We start from the raw sequence: 26,154 nt of genomic DNA on the forward strand, positions 1-26,154 counted from the left end.
CACTCCCCCCCTCCCTGTTTCACCTCCACACCCCTCACCCCACTTGTCCCCTGCACGTGGCTGTGGAGGGACTGCCTGGCTGTGCCAAATGCAGATGAGTTGTCTGTAACTGGCGTAGTCTGGAGGCACCAGCACAGAGTGGATGAGGCTCCGGGGCTTCCCTTCGGCATCCCTAAGCCCTGGAACACCTACAGGAGTCTTGAGTTGTCTGTTGGCCCTGCCTGTGTTTCTTACGTCTGCGTGGGCGAGGGGCCCGCCCTCCACTGCAGAACACGGGGGTGGAAGGACATGGCAGGGCAGGGCGCGGGCAGGGCGTGGGGAGGGCCTCGGGGCCTGTGTGTGTGTCTCCCAGCGGGATGAATGTTTCTTTCTTACCAGAGATGACGAGTTTTCCGTGAGCTCAGTCCTGGCCTCCGATGTCATTCATGCTACACGCCGAGATATTCCATGTATATTCAGGGTATGAATTTTTCATTAATCTTCTTAACAAAGCACATAGTTAAAACTGATTATTCCAGGCATGTCATTGTGCCGCAGCAGCCACCAGCGCACCTCCAGTGTGACCTCCGGGTCTCGGCCTCCAGCCTGGCTCCAGGTCCTTGTGCGTCCTGTCCTGGCCAAGGAGCTGCCTGTGCCCGTCTCGGAGAGCCTCCTGGCTGACTTCTTCCCAGACACCCTGCTTCACTGAGCCTCCCTTCTGCTGCATCTGAAACTCCTCTTCCACCCAGTCCACATCCCGGCCACTGTCCTCACAGCCTGTGCACTGCCAGGCAGGCGCTGTGGCGGGTTAGGCGGGAAGGTGCCGCTCCAGTGCCCCCAGCCAATTGGAGCCAGCGTTTTTGTTGGCTGAGTGAGTGAGTCCCTCACTGAGTTAGTGTTAGACATTGTAGCATTAGGACGTTTCTAGAAGACTGTGAATTGGGGAAAGAAGCCCTCTAGCCCCCTCCGTTGGGAATTTTTTTATAAACACAGTAAAATTTTGGTTGACAACAAAACTAAGTCTATAAATCAGCTTTTACTAAATCACAGCTCTATTCAGAAACAACCTCCCATACACAGTACAGGAAATTGCCATCATTGTTACTGGAATGATGGTCATTTGGTAATGTGTGTGCTCAGAGGCTGCTCCCAGGGAGGCATGATTTGGGCCAGTATTTTTCAGATCTGCTTTTACTGGACACATTTTCAGAATCTGCTTTTATTTATAATGATTATTCAAGAAAGCAGATTTAAAGTAGGCAGCTACTCATAGTTTTGGCAAAAGGAGAATTAACGAAAATGGGACCAGGAAGCGATCTCACGGGCTGTTTAGAACCCCGCCCCTTCCGCATCCTGCTGTGGGGGCCCCTGCAAGGCGCCCAGTGAGGTGGAGTCAGGGGTCCCCGCCTGGGAAGCATATCAGCCCCCAGTGCTCCCGGGGTGTGTGGCTCCAGCAGGGCCGTGGCAGCTGTGTGCAGCTTTGGTGTTTGATGGCTTCTCTCTTTTCTTCTGTTTCCTGTCATGAAGGTGACGGCCTCTCTCTTAGGTGCACCTTCTAAGACCAGCTCGCTGCTCATTCTGACAGAAAATGAGAATGAAAAGAGGAAGTGGGTTGGGATTCTAGAAGGACTCCAGTCCATCCTTCATAAAAACCGGCTGAGGAATCAGGTCGTGCATGTTCCCTTGGAAGCCTACGACAGCTCGCTGCCTCTCATCAAGGCTGTCCTAACAGCTGCCATCGTGGGTACGTCCCAGGGGCTGTGTCCTTTAAGTGTCAGAAGCAACAGCACTTTCGGCAGCGCTGTGGTGCCCATCTGAAAATCAGAGGAAGGTCACAGGCGGGTTGTCCATTTGGGTTGTAGATAGTTTCTCCATGCATGTTAAGAAGCAGATGACCTGTGTGGACAGTACAGTCGGCCCTGGCTAAGCCTGGGGTCAGCTCCAGGAGCCCCACACACACCCAAATCCTCGCAGACTCAATCCCACAGTCAGCCGGCCCTGTGGAGTCCTTATGGACAGAAAGTCACCCCCGATAACTGAAGTGTCACATCCCTGGAATGCTGTATTCTCATCCACATGTGGTTGAAAAGTATCTGTGAATATTTGTGAATGAGCCCACCACGCATTCAAACCCATATTGTTCACGGTCAGCTGTACTGACTTTGTGTACGTTACTTATCCCTGCACAGATGCAGACAGGATTGCAGTCGGCCTAGAAGAAGGGCTCTATGTCATAGAGGTCACCCGAGATGGTGAGTGAGCAGGGGGTTCCAGCCTGGGATGTCACGGGCCCAGCCTGGCCTCTGCAGACAGCACAGGGTCAGTAGCTTCTAAGGGTTAAGACAAATGCACTTGATGAAGGCACCGGAGGGGCCAGAGTGCCATGGAGACCAGCATCGAGTGCATGGTGACATGGTGCTCAGTTCTATGTCGCATCCATTGAGTTCTTCAAGGGGAGCACTGAGTGGGAGTGGGTGGCGGGGTCAAGGAGAGGAGGAACAGCTGCAGATGTTCCACATGTGCTGAGGCGTCGCTTGAGAAGCTTTAGTTTCTTTGCTTCCAATTTTGACACTTTCACTTTTCCCAGCAAGGGAGGGCAAAGGTATCCTGACATGCACCCACTCCACAGCCTTGGGTCTAGGAGCAGAAACGTCAGGAGACTGGAACTGGCCCTGGGCAGGGGGCAGGGACCCTGGGGAGCATCCCCCAAGGAATCCAGTAACATTTCATGTGAGCCATAGTCCTTTCCTGACAAACCCAGCATCTCTGCACGTGATGGCCATGGAGTGAGAAGGGTGGGGCAGCCACTGGGTGAGGCCGTAGCCTGGCAGCTCTGTGGGGAGATCCTGAGCGAGGGGCTTGGGTTCACCTGGGGGCCGTGTGAGAGCGGTGTCTTCAGAGGATTTGTCTCAGGGCCCCAGTGGATTGGAGACAGCTTTGTTCCTCATGTGCAGCGCGAGGGCTCTCTGGTTCGGGGATGAGCTGGAAGGAGACCCAGATCACCCCAGGGCCATGCTGCACAAGGGCCCAGGTGGAAGCACTGCCCAGCTGGAGCCCTGGTGCACTGAGGGGTGTGCACAGCAGCAGAGGCGGAGGAGCCTTCGGACTGGCCCCCGAGGCTGCCCTAAGAGCGCACTGTGGATGTGTGGGGCACCTTCTCCGGGGGGCACTCAAGCCGCTGGCTCTGTGGGCAGGGACGGGCTCAGGGCTGGGCGCAGGCTGCACACATAGGAAGGGAGCCCAGGGGAGGGCCCCAGGGTGTTCCAGGCAGGTCCTTAGCCAAGGCCGTCAGCGCTGTGAGCTGCTGGCTGTCCCGTTGGCCTCACACTCTTGTCCTCCCTGCTGCAGTGATCGTCCGTGCCGCTGACTGTAAGAAGGTGCACCAGATCGAGCTTGCTCCCAGAGAGAAGATCGTCATCCTCCTCTGTGGCCGGAACCACCATGTGCACCTCTATCCGTGGTCGTCCCTTGATGGAGCAGAAGGCAGTTTTGACATCAAGCTTCCGGAAACCAAAGGCTGCCAGCTCATGGCCACGGCCACACTCAAGAGGAACTCTGGCACCTGCCTGTTTGTGGCCGTGAAACGGCTGATCCTTTGCTATGAGATCCAGAGAACGAAGCCATTCCACAGAAAGTTCAATGAGCTTGTGGCTCCCGGCAGCGTGCAGTGCCTGGCGGTGCTCAGGGACAGGCTGTGTGTGGGCTACCCTTCTGGGTTCTGCCTGCTGAGCATCCAGGGGGACGGGCAGCCTCTAAACCTGGTAAATCCCAATGACCCCTCGCTTGCGTTCCTCTCACAACAGTCTTTTGATGCCCTTTGTGCTGTGGAGCTCGAAAGCGAGGAGTACCTGCTTTGCTTCAGCCACATGGGACTGTACGTGGACCCGCAAGGCCGGAGGGCACGCGCGCAGGAGCTCATGTGGCCTGCGGCTCCTGTCGCCTGTAGTATGTATATGTTTTCTGTTGCATATCCCTGTTGCTGCTTTTCCCACCGACAGTCAGCATGTGTTCGATTTTGCTTTGGTTTGTCTTCCAGTCCCTTAGTTGAGTAGTCAGAGCATCGGGAGAGATGGGCTCCATGACAGCCCACAGCAGAGAGCACAGTTCAGATCTCACATCTCAGACCAGCAGTGGGCGGGCTCAGCAACCTCTCTTCCTGAGCACGAGGCCTCAGCAGAAGACCCCATCGGCGGGCATAGGCCCCTGGGCAGAAGGGCTCGGCGAACCGAGAATGGGGCGTAGCATTCATCGCTGGTTTAAAAGGCCTTCCTTGTGATAATACGGAAACTTACACAGTAGTAAAGACAAGCTTGAGGGGTTTTGGTGGCCAGAAAAAAATTCACCTCTGGTGTCTAAATTACAGTTCCTCCTGGGAGACCAAGTGTCTTCTGAAAGTGGTAGGAGCTGTTTTTCAAACAGTTGGGTCGCTTGATTCGCTTAGTTGATGTGACTTTCTCTGTGAATGGTGGCACTGGGGGAAAGTAGGACCAGTGGACGCTTCCCGACTGGGCCGCTGTCCGATCGCTTTTAAAACCTTCAACTGGGCGGGGAGCGGTGGCTCACACCTGTAATCCCAGCACCGTGCGAGGCTGAGGCAGGAGGCTCACTTGAGCTCAGGAGTTCGATACCAGCCTCGTCTCTATTAAAAAACAAAACATGGCTCACACCTGTAATCCCAGCACTTTGGGAGGCCAAGGCGGGCAGATCATGAGGTCAAGAGATCGAGACCATCCTGGCTAATAGGGTGAAACCCCGTCTATACTAACTGGACGTGGTGGTGCATGCCTGTACTCCCAGCTACTCAGGAGGCTGAGGCAGGAGAATCGCTTGAACCCGGGACGCGGAGGTTGCAGTGAGCCGAGATCACGCCACTGCACTCTAGCCTGGGCAACAGAGCGAGACTCTGTCTCAGACTAACAAACTAGCCAGGCTCAGTGCCACACGCCTATAGTCCCAGCTACTCAGAAGGCTGAGGCAAGAGAATTGCTTGAACCCGGGACGCAAAGGTTGCAGTGAGCCGAGATTGTACCACTCACTGCACTCTAGCCTGGGCAACAGAAAAAGACTCCATCTCAGACAAACAGACAAACTAGCCAGGCATGGTGCCACATGCTTATAGTCCCAGCTGCTTGGGAGGCTGAAACAGGAGGATTGCTTGGGCCCAGGAGACGGAAGCTGTAGTGAGCCATGATCACACCAATACACTCTAGCCTGGGGGACAGAGTGAGACCCTGTCTCTTAAAATGGAAAGGAAACCTTAAACCTCAGAATCCCTGTTTGATCTGTCAGAGTAGCCAGCACCATCAAATCCACAGATCAGGAGGAGGCCGGGAGGAAGATGAGCTGGGCAGATGCGGGGTGGGTAACAGGGCAAGAGATGGGGAATTATGTTCTCCCTCAGTTACCTGAAGCTTAACCCCTTTGTCTGCCCCATTGTCGGCCTTGCTGAGACGGCAGCATACCCAGGGCATCATGGCTAGACACCAGGCCTGTGAGGTGCATGGCCAGCCTCCACCCACGGGGCTCACTGTGGTGGGTCCTGGCTCCATCCTGATGGCCGTACCACAGCAGACGTGTGGGCAGTCGGGCCGGGCTATGGGCCTGGGGTGAGGGACAGGAAGGGGCTAGTCCCACTGCCTCAGCACCCCTTGTCCTGGAGTCTTCCCCCAACACCCTGTCCTCTTCATGGGCAGCCAGCACAGGGTTTGAAACCACACAGAATTTACATTTTTGCAAAATGTAACGTTGAAGAGGACCCAGGTCACTTATTGCAGTGTATTTATAATCCTGGCCACACGCGTCTGTCATAGACACCTGAAGTTCCTGGGTTCTCCGCCTTGGTGGGTCTCCTCTCTCCCATGGGCACAGTGCAGATGCAGATGAGTTTCAGAGCTGGTCAAAAGTAATTCTGTCACCTGTAGGATGCAGAACTGCTCATTCTGCACCCTGTGCTAAGCGCCCTGTGTAGGTAACCTCCCCTGCTCCCCATCCCTTAGGGCAGGTGTCATCGGCCTTGTTGCAGAAGAGGCAGCTGAGGGCCACAAGGGCCTCGTGCCCTGCATCAGTCACATGTAACATCTGTCAGGCTCCAGAGCCCATGTTCTTTTCACTCGAATCTGTTTCACTAGAATCTTTTCACTGGGCATCTGTTGATCACTGAGTCAGCAAACTAGACTTCTCCGTGGTTCCTTGCAAGCGAATCCCCACGTACTCAGCAGGCAAGGGCCTTCCCAGAAGCCCCTGTATGGAGAGAGGTTCCCTGAAGGGCAGTTTCTGGGGCTGCTTTTGATGTGGCTCTCAGAGGCCTCACAGGTTCATCTGAAATGCTCCTTCGGAGGCAGTTTGGTGACCAGGCCAGTATCTCTTGTCTTTTTTACAAACCCTGTTTGATTTTCCTTTTTGTATTCAGAAGAAAAGGCCTGATCTTCTAGCCTGTTTGGAATCTGTGATAGAAACAGAGCAGAAGGCTTTTAAAATGCATCCTCAGGCAGTGAGGTGTGTCATGATGCAGGATTAACCTTAAACTCTGGAGGCAGCAGAGCCAGGAATGAGCACTGAGCTGGAGCTCTCCTGCGTTTGGGGCTTGCCGCCTCCCAGCTCTGCGTTTCTGCAAGCTGAGGGCCAGGAACCAAGCCACACTGAGGGGCTGTGGGGACAGTGAGAGTGCCACCCACGCAGAGGGACCAAGCAGTGGACGCGCACTGCTCCTCCATCGCATTGCACAGCTGTGTTGCTCTTCTACACATGGAGAAAGCCCCTTAAACTCCAAATGGCCAAAGGCTCTGCAGTTCTTGGTCTGACATCCTTGGTGCCTTGGGTGAAGTTGCTTCTGTAAGCCAACAGATGAGCAGGTGAGGAGCACAGCGCGGACCCCAGAGCTCCCTGCAGGACGCCCTTACCAGCACTTGCATATGTCCTCAGAGCAGGCTGCAGAGGGGCCTCCCACGCTGCCATAGCACAGGTTCCTAGGGGTCTAGAGTCGTTAGTGTGGAGGGTAGACAGGCAGGGTTGTTGCTCAGAGGTCAGCAGTGGTTTCTGTGTGGGTTTTAATACCTACCTGGAAACCTGACTTGCCATCTGGAACAAATTAGCCTCACCATACTGAACAGTCGTCCCCTACCTGAATTTCCAGTGTGTTGGGCCTGAATTTGCTTTCAGGATAATCACATCTCATGAGAGCTAAATGAAAAACTAGACTTTTAAAAGTCACCTTCAACATGTGTAGTATAGTATTCAAAATATTAGTTACAGAAGTGATGGTGGAGCATTTAAACATTCGATTGTGTTTGTTTAAACTTTGAAATGAAGATGAGTTCCAGAGTGGGAGCGTGAAGTCTTTGGTGACGTGAACCAGCTGAGGGCAGTGCTGCCGCCTCTGCACTTGTTCAAGTGCCAAGGCATGGCCTCCGGCCCAAGGGCAGGTGAGTTCCCGAGCCACTGTGGCTCACCCCGCCCTGCTCCGTCTGCGCTAGGTTGCAGCCCCACCCACGTCACGGTGTACAGCGAGTATGGCGTGGACGTCTTTGATGTACGCACCATGGAGTGGGTGCAGACCATCGGCCTGCGCAGGGTAAGGAGGTCTCGGCGCCCTCCGGTGCGGGCGGGCTTCTCCCGGTGCAGTCTGTGCGTGGTCGCACTTATACTGTCCCTCCCTGGTTTCCAATCCAGATAAGACCCCTGAACTCTGAAGGCACCCTCAACCTCCTCAACTGTGAGCCTCCACGCTTGATCTACTTCAAGAGCAAGTTCTCGGGTGAGCCTTCCTCTGCACTAGGAGTGGAGGGAAGGGAAGTCGGAGGGGCGTGTGTCCCTGGCGCCGCAGCACGGTCACCGTGCACTCTGCTTCCGCAGGAGCGGTTCTCAACGTGCCGGACACCTCCGACAACAGCAAGAAGCAGATGCTGCGCACCAGGAGCAAAAGGCGGTTCGTCTTCAAGGTCCCCGAGGAAGAGAGACTGCAGCAGAGGCGGTAGGAGCGGGGCCTCACGGGGCCAGCCGGGCCTCGCTCTAGGGAGGGGCCAAGAGGATTCTCACATATCCGTGAATCTCAAAAGTGTTTCCTTTCCCCAGAGAGATGCTTAGAGACCCAGAATTGAGATCCAAAATGATATCCAACCCAACCAACTTCAACCACGTGGCTCACATGGGCCCAGGCGACGGCATGCAGGTGCTCATGGACCTGCCTCTGGTGCGTGCAGGGCCGGCATGGGGCGGGCAGGGCATTCCATCCTCTCCTCCCCACTCGGGCAGCCGTGTTGGCTGAGGCCATCCCAAAGGCAGGGCCCGCGAGGCTGGCGCTGTGCTCTGACCTGGCGCACCTGTCACACAAGCCCGTCTCCACTGAAGCTCTGTTCACGAGCACTTTCCCTGTCACGAGGCCTTGTGTACAGGCCTCGGGCCGCCCTGGGCAGCGATGCTACAGATACTTGTCGACGAGTCTGCCACGTTTCGGCCTGTGACGGCCTCCTAAGGACGTTTGCCATCGGGTGGTGATTTCTCAGTAACACCCTCATACCAACAGATGGTATACTTTCTATTTTTTACTTGAAAAGTATGTTTTTGGCCGGGCACGGTGGCTCACGCCTGTAATCCCAGCACTTTGGGAGGCCGAGGCAGGCAGATCACGAGGTCAGGAGACCAGCCCATCCTGGCTAACATGGTGAAACCCTGTCTCTACTAAACATACAAAAAGAAATCAGCCGGGTGTGGCGGTAGGCGCCTGTAGTCCCAGCTACTCGGGAGGCTGAGGCAGGAGAATGGCGTGAACCCGGGAGGTGGAGCTTGCAGTGAGTGGATTGCGCCACTGCACTCCAGCCTGGGTAACAGAGTAAGACTCCGTCTCAAAAAAAAAAAAAAAAAAAGTGTGTTTTTTAGGCCTGATGTGGTGGCTCATGCCTCTAATTCCAGCACTTTGGGAGGCCACAGCAAGTGGTTCACGTGAGGTCAGGAGTTTGAGACCAGCTTGGCCAACATGGAGAAGCCCTGTCTCTACTAAATTACAAAAATTAGCCAGGCGTGGTGGTAGGCACCTGTAATCCCACCTACTCAGGAGGCTGAGGCGGGAGAATTGCTTGAACCCATGAGGCAGAGGTTGCAGTGAGCCAAGATCGTGTCATTGCACTCCAACCTGGGGGACAGAGCAAGACTCAATCTCAAACAAAAGAGTATGCTTTTTATAGGAGTTGACCTGGCCTAATGTTGCTATTGCCAGTTCTTAGTTTCAGACTGTCCAGAGCCCTTGTCCAGTCCAGAGAGCCCTCTTGGCCACCATTTTGCTCATCAAGGTCACGAGGCCACAGCCGCCGTAGGTCACACAGACTTTGCAGCCGGCCCTGCCGGGTGTCAACCAAGCATGCTGATGTGTTGCTATGTCTGCCCAGAGTGCTGTGCCCCCCTCCCAGGAGGAAAGGCCGGGCCCCGCTCCCACCAACCTGGCTCGCCAGCCTCCATCCAGGAACAAGCCCTACATCTCGTGGCCCTCATCAGGTACAGAGGAAGTGTGGCCACTGCAGCCCTGGGGGAGGTGGAGGCTAGGGGGTGCTGGAATGGGGAGACTGCAGGCTTTTGATTCTGTTCTTGACTTTCTCCCTAAGAGGAAAGCTGTCCTTGTTCTGTAGGTGGATCGGAGCCTGGCGTGACCGTGCCTCTGAGAAGTATGTCCGATCCAGACCAGGACTTTGACAAAGAGGTGAGAGCTGCCCAGGTTCAGTACTGAGGCCGTGAGCCACCACTGCAGGAGGCAAAGCAGCCCAGAGATCTGGAGCCCTGGGTGGTGTCACAGCCCTTCCGGAGCACCCCACTTGCGGTGTGAGGGTGAGGGGAGGGGCAGGGGTGGCTGTTCCCTCTTCCAGGAGGCCCGTGCAGCAGTCTCTTGGTCAGACCCCAAGCTCTTTTGGGAACGCTGACGGGACGGGGCTGTCACACTGCCCCACAAGGAATGGAAACTTTCCTGCCAACCTGCCTCCTTCCTCTGGACTCCTGTGTTGTTTTATGTACTTCAGTGCGATACAGCAGCAGTCGCTTTGGTCTAGGCTGACTTTCCACATTGGTCTGTCTTCTGCCCCTCACCTGGGATGGCGCTTGGTGTCAGAGTGTGGGGACCACCTCCAGGACAAGCCCCACTCTGGCTGGCAGCATTCTTTTGTGCAGCTTGGCCACACTGCTCTGGCCTCAGTTTCCCCTGTGTGGATGGGGATGAGAATGCAGTCGAGGGAGGCAGGGAGCTGCAGTGCTGAGGGCTGAGGAGTGAGCTGAAGGCTTAGTCCCTGGCGCCATCCTTGGAGGGAGGGAGGGAGGGAGGGATGCAGGCAGAGGGGCCATGCCCATCACTCCACCACACATCTAAACCCCAGCACCGAGATGTTTTAATGTTGGCTGCCGAATGAACAGGCAGATGCCTTGCACATGTTGCTGGTTCTGCCAAGGTCGACGTCTCTTCCTCTGGAAGTCCTTGGTCTTTTCTGTCCTTTGTCCATCTTACTCTTCCACCCTTTACTCTGCAGCAGGCCCCCAGCCTGTCTTTGTCTGGTGGGACAGTCACATTTTTGTAGCAAGCACTGCTGTTACTTTACAGAATGCTCCTGAGTCTGAGTTTGTCCGCTGTTTCCTGCTCATGAGATCTGAAGTGTGTTTTAGGCTGTCACACTGTACAGAGGAGATGCTGTCCCTCTTAGGGTACTGTGTCCTGAAGCAGCCAGTGCCTGTCTCGTCTGCATGACCTTGTTTGTTCTTTTAAACTTAAGTGAAATTCACAAAACAACTTTGTTTTTTTATTTTTGTAATAATACACAGGCAGGGTCTCACTTTGTTGCCCAGGCTGGTCTCCCAACTCTGGGGCTCAAGCTGTCCTCCTACCTCGGCCTCCCAAAGTGCTCAGATTACAGGCGTGAGCCAGCGCACTGGGCCCAGAATAACTGCTTTAAAGTGAATAACTCAGTGACAGTGCATCCACAGAGATGCACAGTCACCACCTTTCTCATTCAGAAACATTTCCACTCTAGCTGGGCGCCATGGTTCACGCCTGTAGTGCCAGCTACTAGTGAAGCTGCGGTGGAAGGATTGCCTGAGGAGTTCAGGGCCAGCCTGGGCAGTGTAGTGAGATCTTGTCTCTAAAACATAATAAAAAAGACATTTTCCTCATTTCAGAATAAACCCCCTGCCCTTTAAGCACTCTCTCCCTGTCCCTCCCTCCCGTCAGCACCTGGGCTGCCAGTCCTGTTCTGTGATTTCGCCGTTCTGGACATTTCGTAGAAATGCAGTGCCCGGCCTTTCTTATAGAAATGTGTTTTGACCTTTTGTGCCTAGCTTTCGCTTGGCGTGCTGTTTTTGTGGCTCACCCCCGTTGTAGCCTGTGTCAGTGTTGGCATTTGTGTTGCTAAATAATATTCTCTTGTATGGGTAGACCACAGTTTGTTTTCCCATTCTTCCCCTGATGCACATTTGGGCTGTCTCTGTCCTTCACCTGTTGTGAGTGGTGCTGCTGTGAACACGAGTGTGCACATACATGTTTGAGTGCCTGTTTTCACATTCAGGTTCATACCTGTGAGTGGGATTGCTGGATTTATGTGGTCATTCTGTTTAACTTTTTGAAGAACCACCAAATTGTTTTCTGCAGCAGTTGTACCATTTTAGATTTCCGCCAGCAATGTGAGCGTTCTCATGTCTCCACATCCTCACCAATACGTGTTCTTGTTTTTCTTCTTTTTAATAGTCATCCTAGTGGCTTTGAAGTAGTACCTGGTTGTGGTTTTGATTTGCATTCCCTAAAGGCTTATGTTGAACATCTTTTCATATGCTTGTTGGCCATTTCCATACCTTCTTCAGAGAACTGTCTACTCAAGGCCTTTGCCCATTTTTGAAATGGGTGGTTGGTCCTTTTGTGGCTGGGTTGTAGGAGCTCCTGGTGTGTTCTGAATACCAATCTCTTGTGAGAGATGTCATGTGCAAGTGTCTTTTCTTGTTCTATAGGTTGTCATTTACATTCCTCATTAATGCCCTTTTTTTTTTTTTTTTTTTTTTTTGAGACAGAGTCTCACTCTGTTGCCTAGACTGGAGTGCAGTGGCGCTATCTTGGCTCACTGCAACCTCCGTCTCCTGGGTTCAAGTGATTCTCATGCCTCAGCCTCCCAAGTAGCTGGGATCACAGGTGCCCGCCCCCATACCTGGCTGATTTTTGTATTTTTAGTGGAGGCGGGGTTTCACCATGTTGGCCAGGCTGGTCTCAAACTCCTGACCTCAAATGATCCACCCACTTTGGCCTCCCGAAGTGCTGGGATTACAGGTTTGAGCCACTGTACCCAGCCTAGTACAGCCATCTTAACAATATTTTTACTCCATGAACATGGGGTGTGTTCCATTTGTTTAAGCTATTTTTTTCAGCAATGTTTTGTAATTTATAGTGTACAGATTTTTCACTTCTCTGGTTAAAGTATTCCTAGCTATTCTTTTGGATGCTATTGTAAATTGAATTTTTTTTTTTCAGTTTCCTTTGCAGTGTGTTCATTTCTGGTGTATAGAAATACAACTGACTTGTATGTGTTGATCTTATACCCTATAACTTTGCTGAGTGTATTAGTTTTTTGTGGATTCTTTTCTTTGGGATTTTCTATGTGTATAATCATGTCATCTGCAAACAGAGATAGTTTTTACTTCCTTTCTAACTTGGAATCCTTTTTATTTCTTTTTCTTCCCTGATTGTTCTGGCTAGAACTCTAGTCACATGTTGAATAGCAGTGGTGAGAGCAGGCATCCTTGTCTTATTGCTGATCTTTTTTTTTTTTTTTTGAGATGGAGTCTCACTCTGTCGTCCAGGCTGGAGTGCAGTCATGTAATCTCGGTTCACTGCAAGCTCTGCCTTCTGGGTTCACGCCATTATCCTGCCTTAGCCTCCCAAGTAGCTGGGACTACAGGTGCCTTCCACCATGCCTGGCTAATTTTTTTTTTGTATTTTCAGTAGAGACAGGGTTTCACTATGTTAGGATGGTCTCGATCTCCCAACCTCGTGATCTGCCCATCCCAGCCTCCCAAAGTGCTGGGATTACAGGTGTGAGCCACCACGCCTGACCCATTGCCGATCTTAGGGGATAAATTTGTCTGTCACCATTGAGTATGGTTAGCTGTTTTATTTTGTTGAGGAAGTTCCCCTGTATTCCTAGTGCTTTTCTCAGGAAAGAGTGTCGTGTTTGTGACTTTGACTGCTTGGTTGCAAGTGCACGCCACTGCGCCCAGCTGATTTTTGTTTTTTTGTTTGTTTGTTTGTTTGTTTGAGATGGAGTCTCGCTCTGTCACCCAGGCTGGAGTGCAGTGGTGCGATCTTGGCTCACTGCAAGCTCCACCTCCCAGGTTTACACCATTCTCCTGCCTCAGCCTCCCCAGCAGCTGGGACTACAGGCACATGCCGCCACACCCGGCTAATTTTTTCTATTTTTGGTAGAGATGGGGTTTCACCGTATTAACCAGGATGGTCTCAATCTCCTGACCTTGTGATCTACCCGCCTCAGCCCCACAAAGTGCTGGGATTACAGGTGTGAGCCACAGCGCGGCCTGATTTTTATATTTTCAGTAGAGATGGGGTTTTACCATGTTGGCAAGGCTGGTCTCAAACTCCTGACCTCAAGTGCAGTCCACCCACCTTGGCCTTCCAAAGTGCTGGGATTACAGGAGGGAGCCACCGCGTCCCGCCCCATCTGGTTTCTTCAGTACAGAGTTGCTGTCTTTTGTAATGATAATTATCATGTTATTTTTGAGTGGGGTTAGACATCAATTTGTGACTCTCACCAGCAAGCCTAAGGCCCCCACGAATTGCTGGTGTAGAGCGTGTGTGTTCTCATAACACGAAAGGAGAAGCAGTTGCCACAGCTGTCCCTGAGCGAACATTTGCATCCAGCTGGGCACGTGTGCCTCCCCAGTCTAGGGCAGCAGTGTTCACCCTGCCCTCTTCCTGTTCACAGCCTGATTCGGACTCCACCAAACACTCAACTCCATCGAATAGCTCCAACCCCAGCGGCCCACCGAGCCCCAACTCCCCCCACAGGAGCCAGCTCCCCCTCGAAGGCCTGGAGCAGCCGGCCTGTGACACCTGAAGCCGCCGGCTCACCGCAGGGGCCCGGGAGCTGGGGATGGTCTCCAGCATCAGTGCCAAGACTGAGCGGGCCTCCAGTGTTGTCCAAGGAAATGTAGAATCACTTTGTAGATATGGAGATGAAGAAGACAAATCTTTATTATAATATTGATCAGTTTTATGCCGCATTGTTTGTGGCAGTAGACCACATCTGTTCGTCTGCACAGCTGAGGCGACACTGTTCCGTCTGCACATGAAGGACCCCCATACAGCCTCTCTCCCACCCCTGACAACCCGAGAAGGCGTGTGGGGCCCTGCCAACGCCACTTCCTCAGCAGAAACCCGTCATGACACGGCTGCTTCGGAAGCAGACGTGGGGACACAGCCTCAGTACCCAGTCTTTTCCCTAGTTCCTGAAACTTCCCTAGGACCTTAGGAGAGTAGTAGGAGGTCACATAGCATTCCCAGTGTCACTAGAATTTTGAAGACAGAGGAAAGTGGAGGTTAGTTTGTGGCCTTTTTTTCATTTAGCCATTGCAGTCAGCTGCAGAAGTCCTGCTGACCACCTAGTCATGGACAGAGGCCCAGGACCAGTGACACCCTGTGTCCCTGTGTGTGCTAAGTTCATTCTGGGTCGCAGCCATGAAGTGTCACCAGTATCTCCTACTGTGAAGTCAGCTGTGCTCTCTGCTTTCCACTCGCTTCCACGGCTTCCGCCTCCTGCCATAAAACCAGGGAGTGTCGTGGTGCAGGCAGGCCCTGTGGCCTGCTGGGCTGAGAGGAGTCAGAGCCCCAGGGCGCCATGAAGCAGCCACTGGAAAACCCCCCGCCGCCCCCCACCCACCAGTCCTGCCCCTGCATGGAGCCCCCGTGGTTAGTAGCCCATATGATCACGTAGACCCACCCAACACACTCCTGCACACTGGCCCCGGCCCACGGCGCAGCAATGCCCTGCACGTGGATTTCACCTCACCCTTCTTTGTACCAGATGTTGAGTGACCAGCTCTGTGGCCCTGTGTCGTCAGAGGCTTGTGATTAACTGTGGCAGCAGACACAGCTTGTCCACAGCTTGGGCCAGGCTTCCCCTGTCCTCCCACCGGTCGGCTGCTTGGCAAGGCTGTTCAGGACGTGCACTTCCCCAAGTCAGCACTGAGTGGCCCAGCACCGCCTAGCCCTGCCACCCCACTGCCCTCCTGGGCCTTCTGCTGGATGGGCACCTGGGGGGTTCTGGTTTTTACTTTTTTAATGTAAGTCTGAGTCTTTGTAATTATTGAATCGTGAGAACATTTTTGAACAATTTACCTGTCAATAAAGCAGAAGACGGCAGTTTTCAAGTTGCCAGTGGTCCGTCTGGATGTGATAACGGCACCCGTGTGTCTGGGCGCCATAAGTGCCTGAGCTCCAAAAGGCAGTGGAGCTTCACCTTGCCAGCAGAAGCTATTCTGGGTAACTCACTCGGAGGTCACACAAAAGGTTGCTGTTGGTGTATTCAGCCTGAGCAGAGGGCATCCTTGGGGCAGGAGTGAAGGGTGGGAGGAAGGCGGCGTGCCTGTGAGCCCCAGCCAGGCAGCGCCAGGGCCCCAGGAGGGAGCTGCCCGGGAGGGTCTTTATGTCCACACCCATACACGCTAACCCTGCCAGCAGCCCCAAGGGACAGGATGGGGCAGGCCAGAGGCCCCAGGAAGAGGCAGGAGCTCTCGGGGAGGCCTGGGTCAGGGTGAGTGGTCCCTGGTTGAGAGGTTGCTCAGAGTCAGTTTCCCGAGTTATGCACGCAGTTGGCTTTTATTTGCCACTCACTGAGACCTAGTTGTCCTTGGTAGGATAAGGGCAGTGCCGGCCCCTGCAGAAGAGTGCGGACCGGGGAGGAGACTGCAAGCCAGGGCAGGCAGCCGAGCACCCAGCGGGGGCACTTGGGACCTTGCAGCTCTGTGCCAGGCAGCATGGCGTGGGCTGCTGCTGCAGCAAGCAGCTCCCCTGGAAGCCCAGAGCATCTCTCCTTCCATAGTCCACACCAGGGGTAGGTCCCTGCCAGCACAGTCGCATCTATGAGTGGGGTGAGCAGCGGGTGGCAGGTGATGTCCGGTCAGCTCAGGCTTACTCTCCAGTTTGCACCTGACACTAAAGAAAACTGTGGCTGAAAAGTGCCTGTGGGAGTGTCGGCCACTTTTTTAAATGCAAGATGGTAGCTGTTGGAGCACACGCGTGAACTGTGGTGGTCACTCAGCGGGACACCGCACAGCACCCAGAGTGACTCTTTCCAACCACAACACAGACGCGCCTGGCAGCATGGCGCCCTGATCTGGGTTATAGCACGTGTCCTAGTGGCTAAGCTGGGCCCTTGGGCAGAAGATTCCGAGTGGGGGCCAGGCCCTGACTGGGGATGCTGGTGACATCTCCAGCCCCAGATACTGGTTTCACTGAAGTGGTCACTGTGCCACAGTTGCAGCTGCACACACACGGTCAGGTCCTTGTCTGTCAGTGCAGTGGTACACGCTTGCACATGGGCGACCCCATATGATCTGCCTTGGCAGTGTGACGCATCCAGCAACTTGGTGCCAGGAGGGGTGCCCACCCCTTTTCCGTCCGCCCCACCAGGCATAGCCTTTGGCTCCCTCCACCCCTTGCCTCTCTCCCACCCCTCCCTCCAGCTCCTCACCCTCCCTCCACCAGAAGGCGGGTAGTCCTGGGTTCACCTTCACAGACCCCAGCCTCTGGCTGCCCAGGTGGTGACCAGTGCTGCCTCTAGCAGTAGCCAGCTAGACCCTTCCCATGTCCCCCGGTGCGACTGGGGCGCAAGACTGGGCTCCCAGTCCTCATGGGCGGGGCCAGGGGCAGCATGTCCAGGCTGAAGCAGGTGCAGGAAACACCTTTATTGAGTAAGGCCACCCTGTCCTTGGCTTCCGGAGGAGGGGGTAAGGAAGGGGAGGTTTGGGGGCTGGACGCAGGGGTGGCTAGCCCCCAGATCGACTGGGGTCGGGGAGGTTCTGGGGCCAGAGGGGTTGGGGAGCCCCAAGTTTGACTGTCAGGCGGCCGTTCAGGCCTCGGCCTCAGCCCCGGCGAACAGCGGGTTGACGAAGTAACTGTGGCTCGTGCTGTCTGCGGCCGCCTTCGGAACCAGGCTGAGCGGCCGCGGCAGGGGCTGCGGGGTGACAGGGTCAGACGGTGTTCAGGGTCCTGGCCCCAAGGAGGCCCCAGTCCACCCTCCAGCCCGCTCACCAGCTCCTCGGAGGCCTTCACATCGAACACCGGGTTGTGGAATCCGAGGGGCGCCCCGGCCGGGGCCGCCTCCTGGCGCCGCCTCCAGCTGAGTGCGTATTAGGGACGTAGCGTGAGCCCCTCGGGGCAACCCCCAGCCCCACCCCGCCACCCCGCCCCGGGTACCTGAGCCTCCCCGCGCGGCGCAGCAGCGGCGGCGCCAACAGCAGGACCAGCAGCGCCAGCAGCAGCGCAGCCGCCACGCCTCCCGCCAGCCCAGCCGCGGAACTGTCCCCGACGTGTGCGCCCGACTCCCGCATGGTCGCCTCCAGGACGCCGAGGGCCTCGCCTGCGACGGAGGGGTCGGCTCAGTCTTCCCCGCGGCGGGGCGAGGAGCGGCAGGGAGCGACCGGGCGGGCGCGGTTACCGTGCTCGGCGACGTCCGCCAGGAGGGCCCGGGCCAGCCGCCCGGCGCCGCCCGTCTCGGGCCCGGTCTCCACCAGCACCACCTGGATCTCCGTCTTGGCCTCGCGGAGCAGGGGCGAGCGTGGCACCTTGGACACGGCCACCTGCAGCCCCTGGTACTGAGGCTGGGGAGGGGGACGGGGTTGGTTTGACTCAGCCCCCCGCCCTCCCCGAGCCTGTGGGGACACTAAGGGCAGAGGCAGATAGTGGGCAGGTGGGCGGCCGCAGGGGCCCTGCTGAAGGCGCGTTCTAGGCGGAGGCGGTAGGGCTGGGGTCGGGACTCCCCTCAGCTGCCCGCGCGGCCCCATTACCAGGCCCAGGAAGGTGTCCAGTATCCTCGCCCGGTACCGCTCCAGGTCAAATGCGGGACCGTGGGTCAGCAACACAACAGCTCCTGCGGCGGGAGGGCAGGGGTCAGCGCCGTGGATCTGGACCCGGCAGGAAACTGAGGCAGGGGGCGAACGAGGTCCTCCAGGCCTTCCCAGCAAGCAGGGCCCAGCGGGGGCGCTCACCACAGAGGTCACAGCACTGCCCCTGGGGTCGGAGGGCGCCATGGCAGGCGGCCTGGGGGCAGCGGCCGCCCAGGGACTGGAGCAGATCCGCGCAGATCCACGGCTGCGCCTGGTGCGAGGGGCAGTGGTCAGCGCGGAGGGCCAGAGCGGACCGCAGCGAGAAGGGCGATGCGTCGGAGAGGCAAGCCGGCGAGAGACCGTGGGAGCGCGGCGGCCCTGTCCCGGGCACAGTCCCGACCCTCGCGCGGCCCCCGAGACTCCACTGCGGCCTCGCTCACCTCCGCGTTGCCGCAGACACAGCCCGACGGGTCCGCGCAGTCCTCGGGGCCCACGCTCAGAGTGCCCGGCCCGTGGAAGCGTAGGCGGCCCGCGCGGGACGCCAGGAAAGCAGCCAGGTCCTCGTCGCGCGTGAACGTCTGCGGGCAGCCGGGTCCCCACCGGAGCCAGCCCCAGGAAGAGACATCACCTGAGTGCTCAGACCCAACCTGCGCAGACCAGCAGGGGCGGGGGCGGGCCGGGGCGGGCCGAGGCGGGGAGAGGGGACCCGAGCCTCCCTCCCCGCAGTGCTCACCCGGCCCAGAGCCGAGATGCTGCGGACACGCACGGGGCTAGCGCCAGGGCCGAGCCCCACGCGGAAGGAGGCACTGGGCGGAAAGAAGACGTCGTCGTGGCGGCAGGGCACGCGCTCGGCGTCCACGGAGAAGAGACCAGGTGCCTCGTCCCCGGAGCGCCACAGGTGCGGGTCATGCCAGGAGAAGCGGTCAGAGTCGCCGTAGACCGCAGGGTCGCCTGAGCGGGGGCGCATCCCTGAGCTCCACGGAACAAGCTTCGCACCACACCACGCCACGCTTCTGAGCACGACCTCCCAAGCCCCGCTTCGGGACGCTTCCGCTATTCCCTAAACCCCGCCCCCGGGAGAGACGCCCTCCCTCCAGTCCTCGCCCCCTCGACACGCCTTCCCTCCGGGCCAGCCCCTGGACGCGCCTTCCTCCAGTCCCCGCCCCTAGGCACGCCCTCCCTCCAGTCCCCGCCCCTGGACACGCCTTCCCTCCAGTCCCCGCCCCTGGACACGCCTTCCCTCCAGTCCCCGCCCCTGGACACGCCTTCCCTCCAGTCCCCGCCCCTGGACACGCCTTCCCTCCAGTTTCCGCCCCTGAACACGCCCTTCCAGAGCCCCGCCCCTGCCCGACAGCCTCACCCGCGCCACAGTCCGGGTGCGAGTCCACGTCTGAGACGCCGAATCCGGCTCCTGAAGCCAGGACGAGTTCCCCATCCAGCGGCAGGAGCTGCAAGAGGCACTGGCTAAGGCGGTGCCACGCGGAGGTCCGGGCCTGCTCCGCGCCCACCCCCCGCCCAGACCCCTGGACGAGAAGCGAGCCCCTGTCCACGGAAGCGACCCAGGCGAGCTCAGGCCCGGGGTCCTCGGCCTGGCTGAGGCTGGCAGAGGAGGTGGATCTGGCCTGGGAAAGATGGGGCCGCGTGTGCAAGTCCCCGAGGCGAGCACAGCCCAGTGTCCTGTACCTGAGCTGGAGGTCTCACAGGCCAGGGGCAGAGCCTCAGCCCGGGAGCGAGACGGAGCCGTGGGGAGTCTAGGGCAGAGGTGACTCTGGCCAGGGCCTGTCGCCTCCGCCATAGCCGCCTGAGAACGTGCACAGGCCCAGGGCTCCCAGTTCAAACGTTGCCCGGCCCCTGGGGAGTCTGGTGTGTGAGGCAGGGAGGGAAGGAGGGGAGGGAGGGAGAGGCTGCATCTGGGGGGCCAGGGGTGCAGGAGGAGGCGGGGAGTGTAGCGGGGCAGTGGAGTTGCCCCTGCTGTTTCTTAGGCCTGGTGTGGGCCATGCAGCTCCCTCACCACAGAAGAGGGGCCACAGCCCAGGCCTCGGGTGTCAGCAGAAATATGGGGGTCTGACCAGCCGCCCCTCCCTCCCCGTCTCCTCCAAGTGCCAGGACCTCGGCTTCCTGCCTTCTTGCTTCTGCGCTTCTCTCTCAGGGGCTGAGGGTGAGCGCTGGGCCAGGGCAACCCTTGGTGCCAGGTTATGCGAGGCTCAGCACAGCAGGGCATGCCCATCCAGGGCAGGGCCCACTCTTCGGCCCCTCCAGGAGCGCTGCACCTGAGCAAGAGGCCAACACCCCCAGCGGCGTGAGGTCACACTTCAGTTCCGTGCACACCTGAGGGTGCGGCACTGCCAGCAGGGCAAGTCCACCCACAGATGCATAGGCGGAGCCATAGGCACAGGAATGTGTCACAGCACAAAGCGCCTCAGGAACAGGGAGGGGTTCCCAGGAGGAGACATACCAAGAACACCTTTTCTTAAAGAACGAGGGGGAAAAACATAAACGTAAAAATGCTAATAGTTGAACAGACAAGCACAGTAGGTAAGGCCAGGAGTTTGAGAGCAGCCTGGCGAGGAACATAGTGCGATTCCGTCTCTACAAAAAATTTAAAAATAAAAAGAGGATATAATTTTTAAATATAGGGCAACATTCATAATAGAAACCAAACTTAAGGCCAGGAGCTGTGGTTCATGTCTGTAATCCCAACACTTTGGAAGGCCAAAGGGGGCATATCACTTGAGCCCAGGAGTTCAAGACCAGCCTGGCCAACATAGTGAGACCCCCATCTCTACAAAAACTACAAAAATTAGCCGGGCGTGATGGCACAAGCCTGTAGTCCCAGCTACTCGTGAGGCTGAGGTGAGAGGACTGTTTGAGCCCAGGGAGGTCAAGGCTGCAGTGAGCCGTGATGGCGCCACTGCACTCCAGCCTGGGCATCAGAGTGAGACCCTGTCTCAAAAAACCAAACTTGGCCGAGCGCAGTGGCTCACGCCTGTAATCCCAGCACTTTGGGAGGCCAAGGCGGGTGGATCACGAGGTCAGGAGATCGAGACCATCCTGGCTAACTTGGTGAAACCCCGTCTCTACTAAAAATACAAAAAAATCAGCCGGGCGTGGTGGCGGGCGCCTGTAGTCCCAGCTACTCAGGAGGCTAAGGCAGGAGAATGATGTGAACCCGCGAGGCGGAGCTTGCAGTGAGCGGAGATCGCGCCCCTGCACTCCAGCCTGGGTGACAGAGCGAGACTCTGTCTCAAAAAAAAAAAAAAAAACCAAACTTAACAAAGTATTGATGAATTAACCAGTACAATATAAGAGCTCTACAGGGAACACTTTAAGATGCTAACGAGGACATGGATGACCTGAAATATTTGGAGAGGTCATCTATGCTCTTGAATGGATGGCTTGACAGCATAAGGCTGTTATTTATCCCAATCAAAATTCCTGTAGTCTCAGCTACTTGGGAGGCTGAGGCAGGAGAATCACTTGAACCCGGGAGGCAGAGGTTGCAGTGAGCAGAGATCACGCCACTGCACTCCAGCCTGGGTGACAGAGCAAGACTCTATCTAAAAAAAAAAAAAAATCCAGGGTGTTTTTTTGTTGTTGTTTGTTTTTTTGGTGGTGGTGGTGGTGGTAGCTGGTACCTGGCAAACCTATTCTACAATTTATCTGCAACAATGAGATCCACAAAGAACCTTGGAGCAGAAGTGAAGGGGATGGATATTAAGCCATCCCACAGAGCCACAGTATGGATAGTGTAGGGTCGGCAAAGCGGCCTGTGGACTTGAAGACAGGGCTCAGAGAGACCCACAATGCCCAGGCACACGCTTCCAGCAATGCTGGAAGAAAAGGGCAAGGCGGAGGGCGTTGGAAGCTGGGCTCACTCTAAGGAGAGAAACAGAGCAAGACCCCTCGCTGGCGCACATGCCCCATAGGTACGCAGTCGATTACCATTGTGACTGAGGAGCAGATGGGATTCTCAAACGAAACACAAAAAGCACAGTTCTAAGGTAAGGGGGTTTGCATTAGGTCAATTAAAATGAGGGTTTCTGTTCAGCACAGGACACTGCAGGCAAGTCCACAGTGAGCAGACTTGCAAAGCCTCCAGCCAAGACTCCCCCAACAAGAAAGCAGGCAAAGAGTAGAAATGGGAGGAAGGGCAAGGAAAAGGAAAATCGCAGGGAGCGACGCTCCCAACCAGAGAATTACGAAGTAAAGCACTCATGTGCACGGCCTGTTACTCGGGCACCATCTAGGCAGATGGACGACACTGGGAGTCAGGGGTGTGGAGGGGATGGGGGTGCTCAGGCGGCTCTGGGTGAATTCGGCCTTTGCAGGCTGGGACCCCAGGGCCACTGTCCCCTGCCCCTGCACTGTTCCCACCAGCCAATGGATGATCAATGAATGAATTATTGAATAGATGAATGAATGAATGGAGTGTTGCCTCCTTTCAAAGCCCAAGTGCTTCCAATGAGATCATGAAAGTAAGGAGGCCGGCAGGGGAGGGGAGTAGGGGGAAATCCATGCCCTGGAACCCCCACCCCGGCCTGACTCCTCTGCCCACAGATCCCTCATCAGCTCCCAGTGCCCCCCTCACTCAGGCTGCCTGGTTGCCAAGGTTATGCGTGGGCTTTGGGGGTGGGGCCATAAGGGGCAACTGTTTCCCTCTCCCTGCCCTCCTCCCATTTCCCGGGCAGGAACGTCATCATCTTGCTGTGGGTGCCCTGCCCAGTGCCTGGCGGCTTTTGGGTTAAGGTAGCTTTGGAAAACCTGAAGGAATGAATCGAGCAGCCCTGGGGTGGAAATGAGGCCCGGGATCCCCGAGGCTGCATGGGGCAGGAGTGGGCCAGGCCGAGGCCATTGAGCTGTCCCCCCCACCTGCACACGCAGGGGCCCCCAGGCCTGGACCCCACATCTGGAGCCGACACCCCGACCCAGCTCACCAGTGACCCTCACCCAGGAGTGACTGAGCTGGCAGAGGTGCAGGTGACAGGATGAGGACACAGCCCAGGAGTGACTGTGAAGGGGCTGGAAGGAAGCTTTTGCCCAGAGACTTGGCCTGTGGGCCCCACAGTCACCCTGGAAGCTGGCAGGCTGCCACTGCAATGGGACAGTGGCCACCGAGGATACTCAGCCTAGTGGGGGTGCTGTGTGCCAGTGAAGCTGTATTTACTCTTGCTGAGGTGTGAATGTCATATACTTTTCAAGTGCCAAAAAAGATTGTTCTTTTTTTCCCCAGTGATTACAAAGTATAAAAACCATTCCTTGCTCCAGCCGTAGGGGCTGCATTTGGCCTGTAACTCGCTGAACTCCACCTTAAACAAGGAAATTTGCTTATTTCTCTGGGGCCTTACCAGAGCCTTTAATACGTGATAAAGTTCCAGGCAAGTGCAGGCTGCAGCGTTTCCCAAACTTACCTGCTCATGGAACCTGCTTTCCTCCCAGTTGCCATCATTTTCTTGGAGTGTTGTGTGAAGCAGTTTGAGAAAAAGGTCCCCTAGGGCAGCAGTCCCCAACCTTTTTGGCACCAGGGACCAGTTTTGTGGAAGACAGTTCTTCCATGAATCGATGGGGGTGGGGAAGGTTTCAGGATTAAGTTGTCTCATCTCAGATGTCAGGCACTTAAGGAGTGCACACCCACCCAGGTCCCTCGCTGGCACTGACAATAGGGGTCCCTAGGAGAATCTGATCTGAAGGGTGATAGAGCGAAGGCAGGAGTGGGCTCACTTCTTGCTGGGTGGCTGCTTCCTAACAGGCCAGGGACCCGGATGGTGGTGGTGGGGGGTGTTGGGGACCCTAGTGTTCTAAAGGTGGAGCTTTAGGCACCAGGACAGGGCAAGACTTTGGGGGAAGGGCGTGGAGCGGGCACTTCCTGGGAAGACCACCCACTGCTGGGTACCAGAAGGGCTGTGGGGATGGGGCGCCTCCCACCCCTCCAAGGACACAGCCTGCCTGAGACCATGGGACCACGCTCCCCTAGGTTCTCCCCCACCCCCTGCCTCCTAGATTATTCTCCAGAGGCCAAAGTCCGAGTCCCGCAGCGCCTCCCTGCTGGTGGGGGCCGCCTTTGAGACACAGCAGTCCCTGAAGGAGCTTGGGAGACTCCGGGAACCCCCAGCCCAGTGGCGGCAGCAGCCAGGCCTTACCATGTCTGAGACGGCATGACCTTCTCTCACCAGGACTGACACCATCTGCAGGAAGAAGCTGCGTCAGCCCAGCCGGGAGCAGCCCCCACCTGGGCCACACGGTCCCGGAGGTCCAGGCCATCACCGACCCCGTCCGGGCTCCCAGGCACCTTGTCCGCCGGGAACTCGACGGCGCCGCCGGCGCACGGGGTGCGGTTCTGGCTCCAGTTGGCTGCGACCTCGAAGTCCGTGTTGGGGACCCAGAGTTTGGAGGCTGCATGGGTCAGTGCTGGGGAGGAGGCGACTGAGTACCCGCCGTTCTCGCCGGGATGTTCCCTCCTCAGGGAAGGCCACCCACCCATAGAGGGGCAGAAGGTCCGCGCGGGTCACCCGGGACGCATAGGAACCCCGTCCCCGGGGCCCAGACCCAGGCCCTGGGCCCTCCAGGCCAGACTGTGGGCGCCCTGCCCGGGTGCTCTCCGACGGACTTCTACTGTATCTGCAGAGCCCGCTCAAACGTGCCCTACAGGACGCCTGCCTAGATCGCCTCCCGGCAGTGCCCCCCTAGATCGCCTCCCGGCAGTGCCCCCCTAGATCGCCTCCCGGCAGTGCCCCCAGTTTGCCTGGCGCTGGAACAGAGGAGCGGGTTGTTAAGGATAGTGACAACGGGGCATGGAGGTGGACGGGGCAGCGCAGACTCTTCCTGGGCCTTGGAATCAGGAAGGCTTCCCGGAGAAGTCCTACCTGGGCCGGGAAGGGCTGCCACAGAGCGCACCCCGATATGAGAAGAAAGAACGGGCTGGGGGCGACGGGGCCCGGTCAGGCCGGCCCTGAACCGGGTGGGTGGGGTAGTCGCGACGGGTTTAGGGAAGGGGGCGCCAGGGACACGCGCCGGCCTGGTGTGAGGGCGGGGGAGGGCTCAGTGCTCCCTTGCGGACCGGGAAACTGAGGCAGTCTGCCAAGCCCCGCAGGCGCACACTCGCTGCTCTCGGCAGGTTCTGGGGACCGCGCTCACTTCGCAGACGGAACAACCGCGAGGGCAGGAGCCACCGGAGGCCGGGGCTGGCGGAGGCTCCCGAACCCCCTCCTCTCCTTTCCGGCGCCGCCAGATGCACTGGCCGGGCACTCGCCCGACCAGGGAGGCCAGCTGGAGTTTCACGCCCCCCACCCTCCAAAGCCCTGGCTGCCCACTCCTGGGAAGATCTTCACCCTCCAGATCTAGAGCGACCTCGGCCCTGGGTCCTGACAGACCCGCTGCCGTCCTGGGCCCTGGCCCGCACCACTGTGGCCCCGGCTCACCGCAGAGCTGCAGCCACAGCAGGACGCGGCCCAGGGCGCCCATCTCGCCTCTGCTCCTTGCGCCCGACCAGGAGACTTTGCCCCACTGGACCCACGTGACCAGGCAGGTCGGGTGGGGGCACCGGGGTCCGTTACACATTTACCTCCAGACCCGCCCAGGCCGACTCTTCAGGCCCCTGGGAGGCACCTTCTCAGCCTCTCCTTACCCGCCCCTCCAGGGCCTGAACACCTTAGGTTCTCAGGAAGAAGGGCAAGGAAGAAGGGCTTGGCGGGACTAACCTACCCCGTAAAATGGGTGTCTTGCCGGGAGGCGGAATAAAAGACCTTTGAATTCACCCCTTTCTCTGTCCTGTGTGCCGCTAGGGCTGAGCCTAGTCTGCTCACCATTGTGACTGGGTGTCCACTTCTCCACGCAGTGCCCCCCTCCCATGGGTTGCAGATGGTGGTTGGATGACAGAAGGAAGATACTGGATGGAACATGGTATGTGGATGGGATACGAGGGTGGATTGTGGATGGTGGTGGAGAGTAGTGGATGGTGAGTAGGGGACAGCTGATGGACAGCAGCATTGATGGTGCACGGTGTAGGGCATATGGATGCGTGGCAGGTGAATGGTGAATGGTTGACAGGGGGTGGATGATGAGTGATAGAGGGTGGATGGGTGATGAATGGATGGATGAGGATGGTGAGTG

At 57.2% G+C, this 26,154-nt stretch overlaps 2 protein-coding genes across 3 annotated transcripts in view; one reads left to right on the forward strand and one right to left on the reverse strand.

Annotated features, from left to right (window-relative positions):
- The window catches only part of CDC42BPB (CDC42 binding protein kinase beta (DMPK-like)), a 137,586-nt gene extending 122,211 nt beyond the window's left edge, over positions 1-15,375 (forward strand). Inside the window, exons 27-37 of the mRNA XM_011951430.1 lie at positions 379-460; positions 1,507-1,723; positions 2,169-2,231; positions 3,328-3,924; positions 7,452-7,549; positions 7,648-7,732; positions 7,831-7,948; positions 8,050-8,167; positions 9,360-9,465; positions 9,597-9,667; positions 13,929-15,375. Coding sequence (XP_011806820.1) covers positions 379-460; positions 1,507-1,723; positions 2,169-2,231; positions 3,328-3,924; positions 7,452-7,549; positions 7,648-7,732; positions 7,831-7,948; positions 8,050-8,167; positions 9,360-9,465; positions 9,597-9,667; positions 13,929-14,060 — 1,687 coding nt within the window. The 3' untranslated portion in view covers positions 14,061-15,375. The remainder of the gene's footprint in view (positions 1-378; positions 461-1,506; positions 1,724-2,168; positions 2,232-3,327; positions 3,925-7,451; positions 7,550-7,647; positions 7,733-7,830; positions 7,949-8,049; positions 8,168-9,359; positions 9,466-9,596; positions 9,668-13,928) is intronic.
- Positions 15,376-16,893: 1,518 nt separating this feature from the next.
- On the reverse strand, positions 16,894-25,533 carry AMN (amnion associated transmembrane protein). Of its 2 annotated transcripts, none has more exons than XM_011951432.1 (12): positions 25,464-25,533; positions 24,335-24,453; positions 24,186-24,230; positions 19,409-19,496; positions 18,782-18,999; positions 18,489-18,626; positions 18,211-18,319; positions 18,010-18,092; positions 17,661-17,823; positions 17,420-17,582; positions 17,255-17,342; positions 16,894-17,177 (listed from the first exon to the last, which is right to left on the reverse strand). In XM_011951432.1, exons 1-12 carry the CDS (start codon positions 25,504-25,506, stop codon positions 17,073-17,075), a joined length of 1,362 nt encoding a protein of 453 aa, XP_011806822.1. In that variant the 5' UTR covers positions 25,507-25,533; the 3' UTR covers positions 16,894-17,072. The 2 variants fall into 2 exon arrangements, with proteins under 2 accessions (XP_011806822.1, XP_011806821.1); XM_011951431.1 differs by having other exon boundaries at positions 24,335-24,711; positions 24,764-25,528.
- Positions 25,534-26,154: the final 621 nt, after the last annotated feature.

Source organism: Colobus angolensis, unplaced genomic scaffold (genome assembly GCF_000951035.1).
Source record: "Colobus angolensis palliatus isolate OR3802 unplaced genomic scaffold, Cang.pa_1.0 Scaffold32, whole genome shotgun sequence".
NCBI lineage: Eukaryota > Metazoa > Chordata > Mammalia > Primates > Cercopithecidae > Colobus > Colobus angolensis.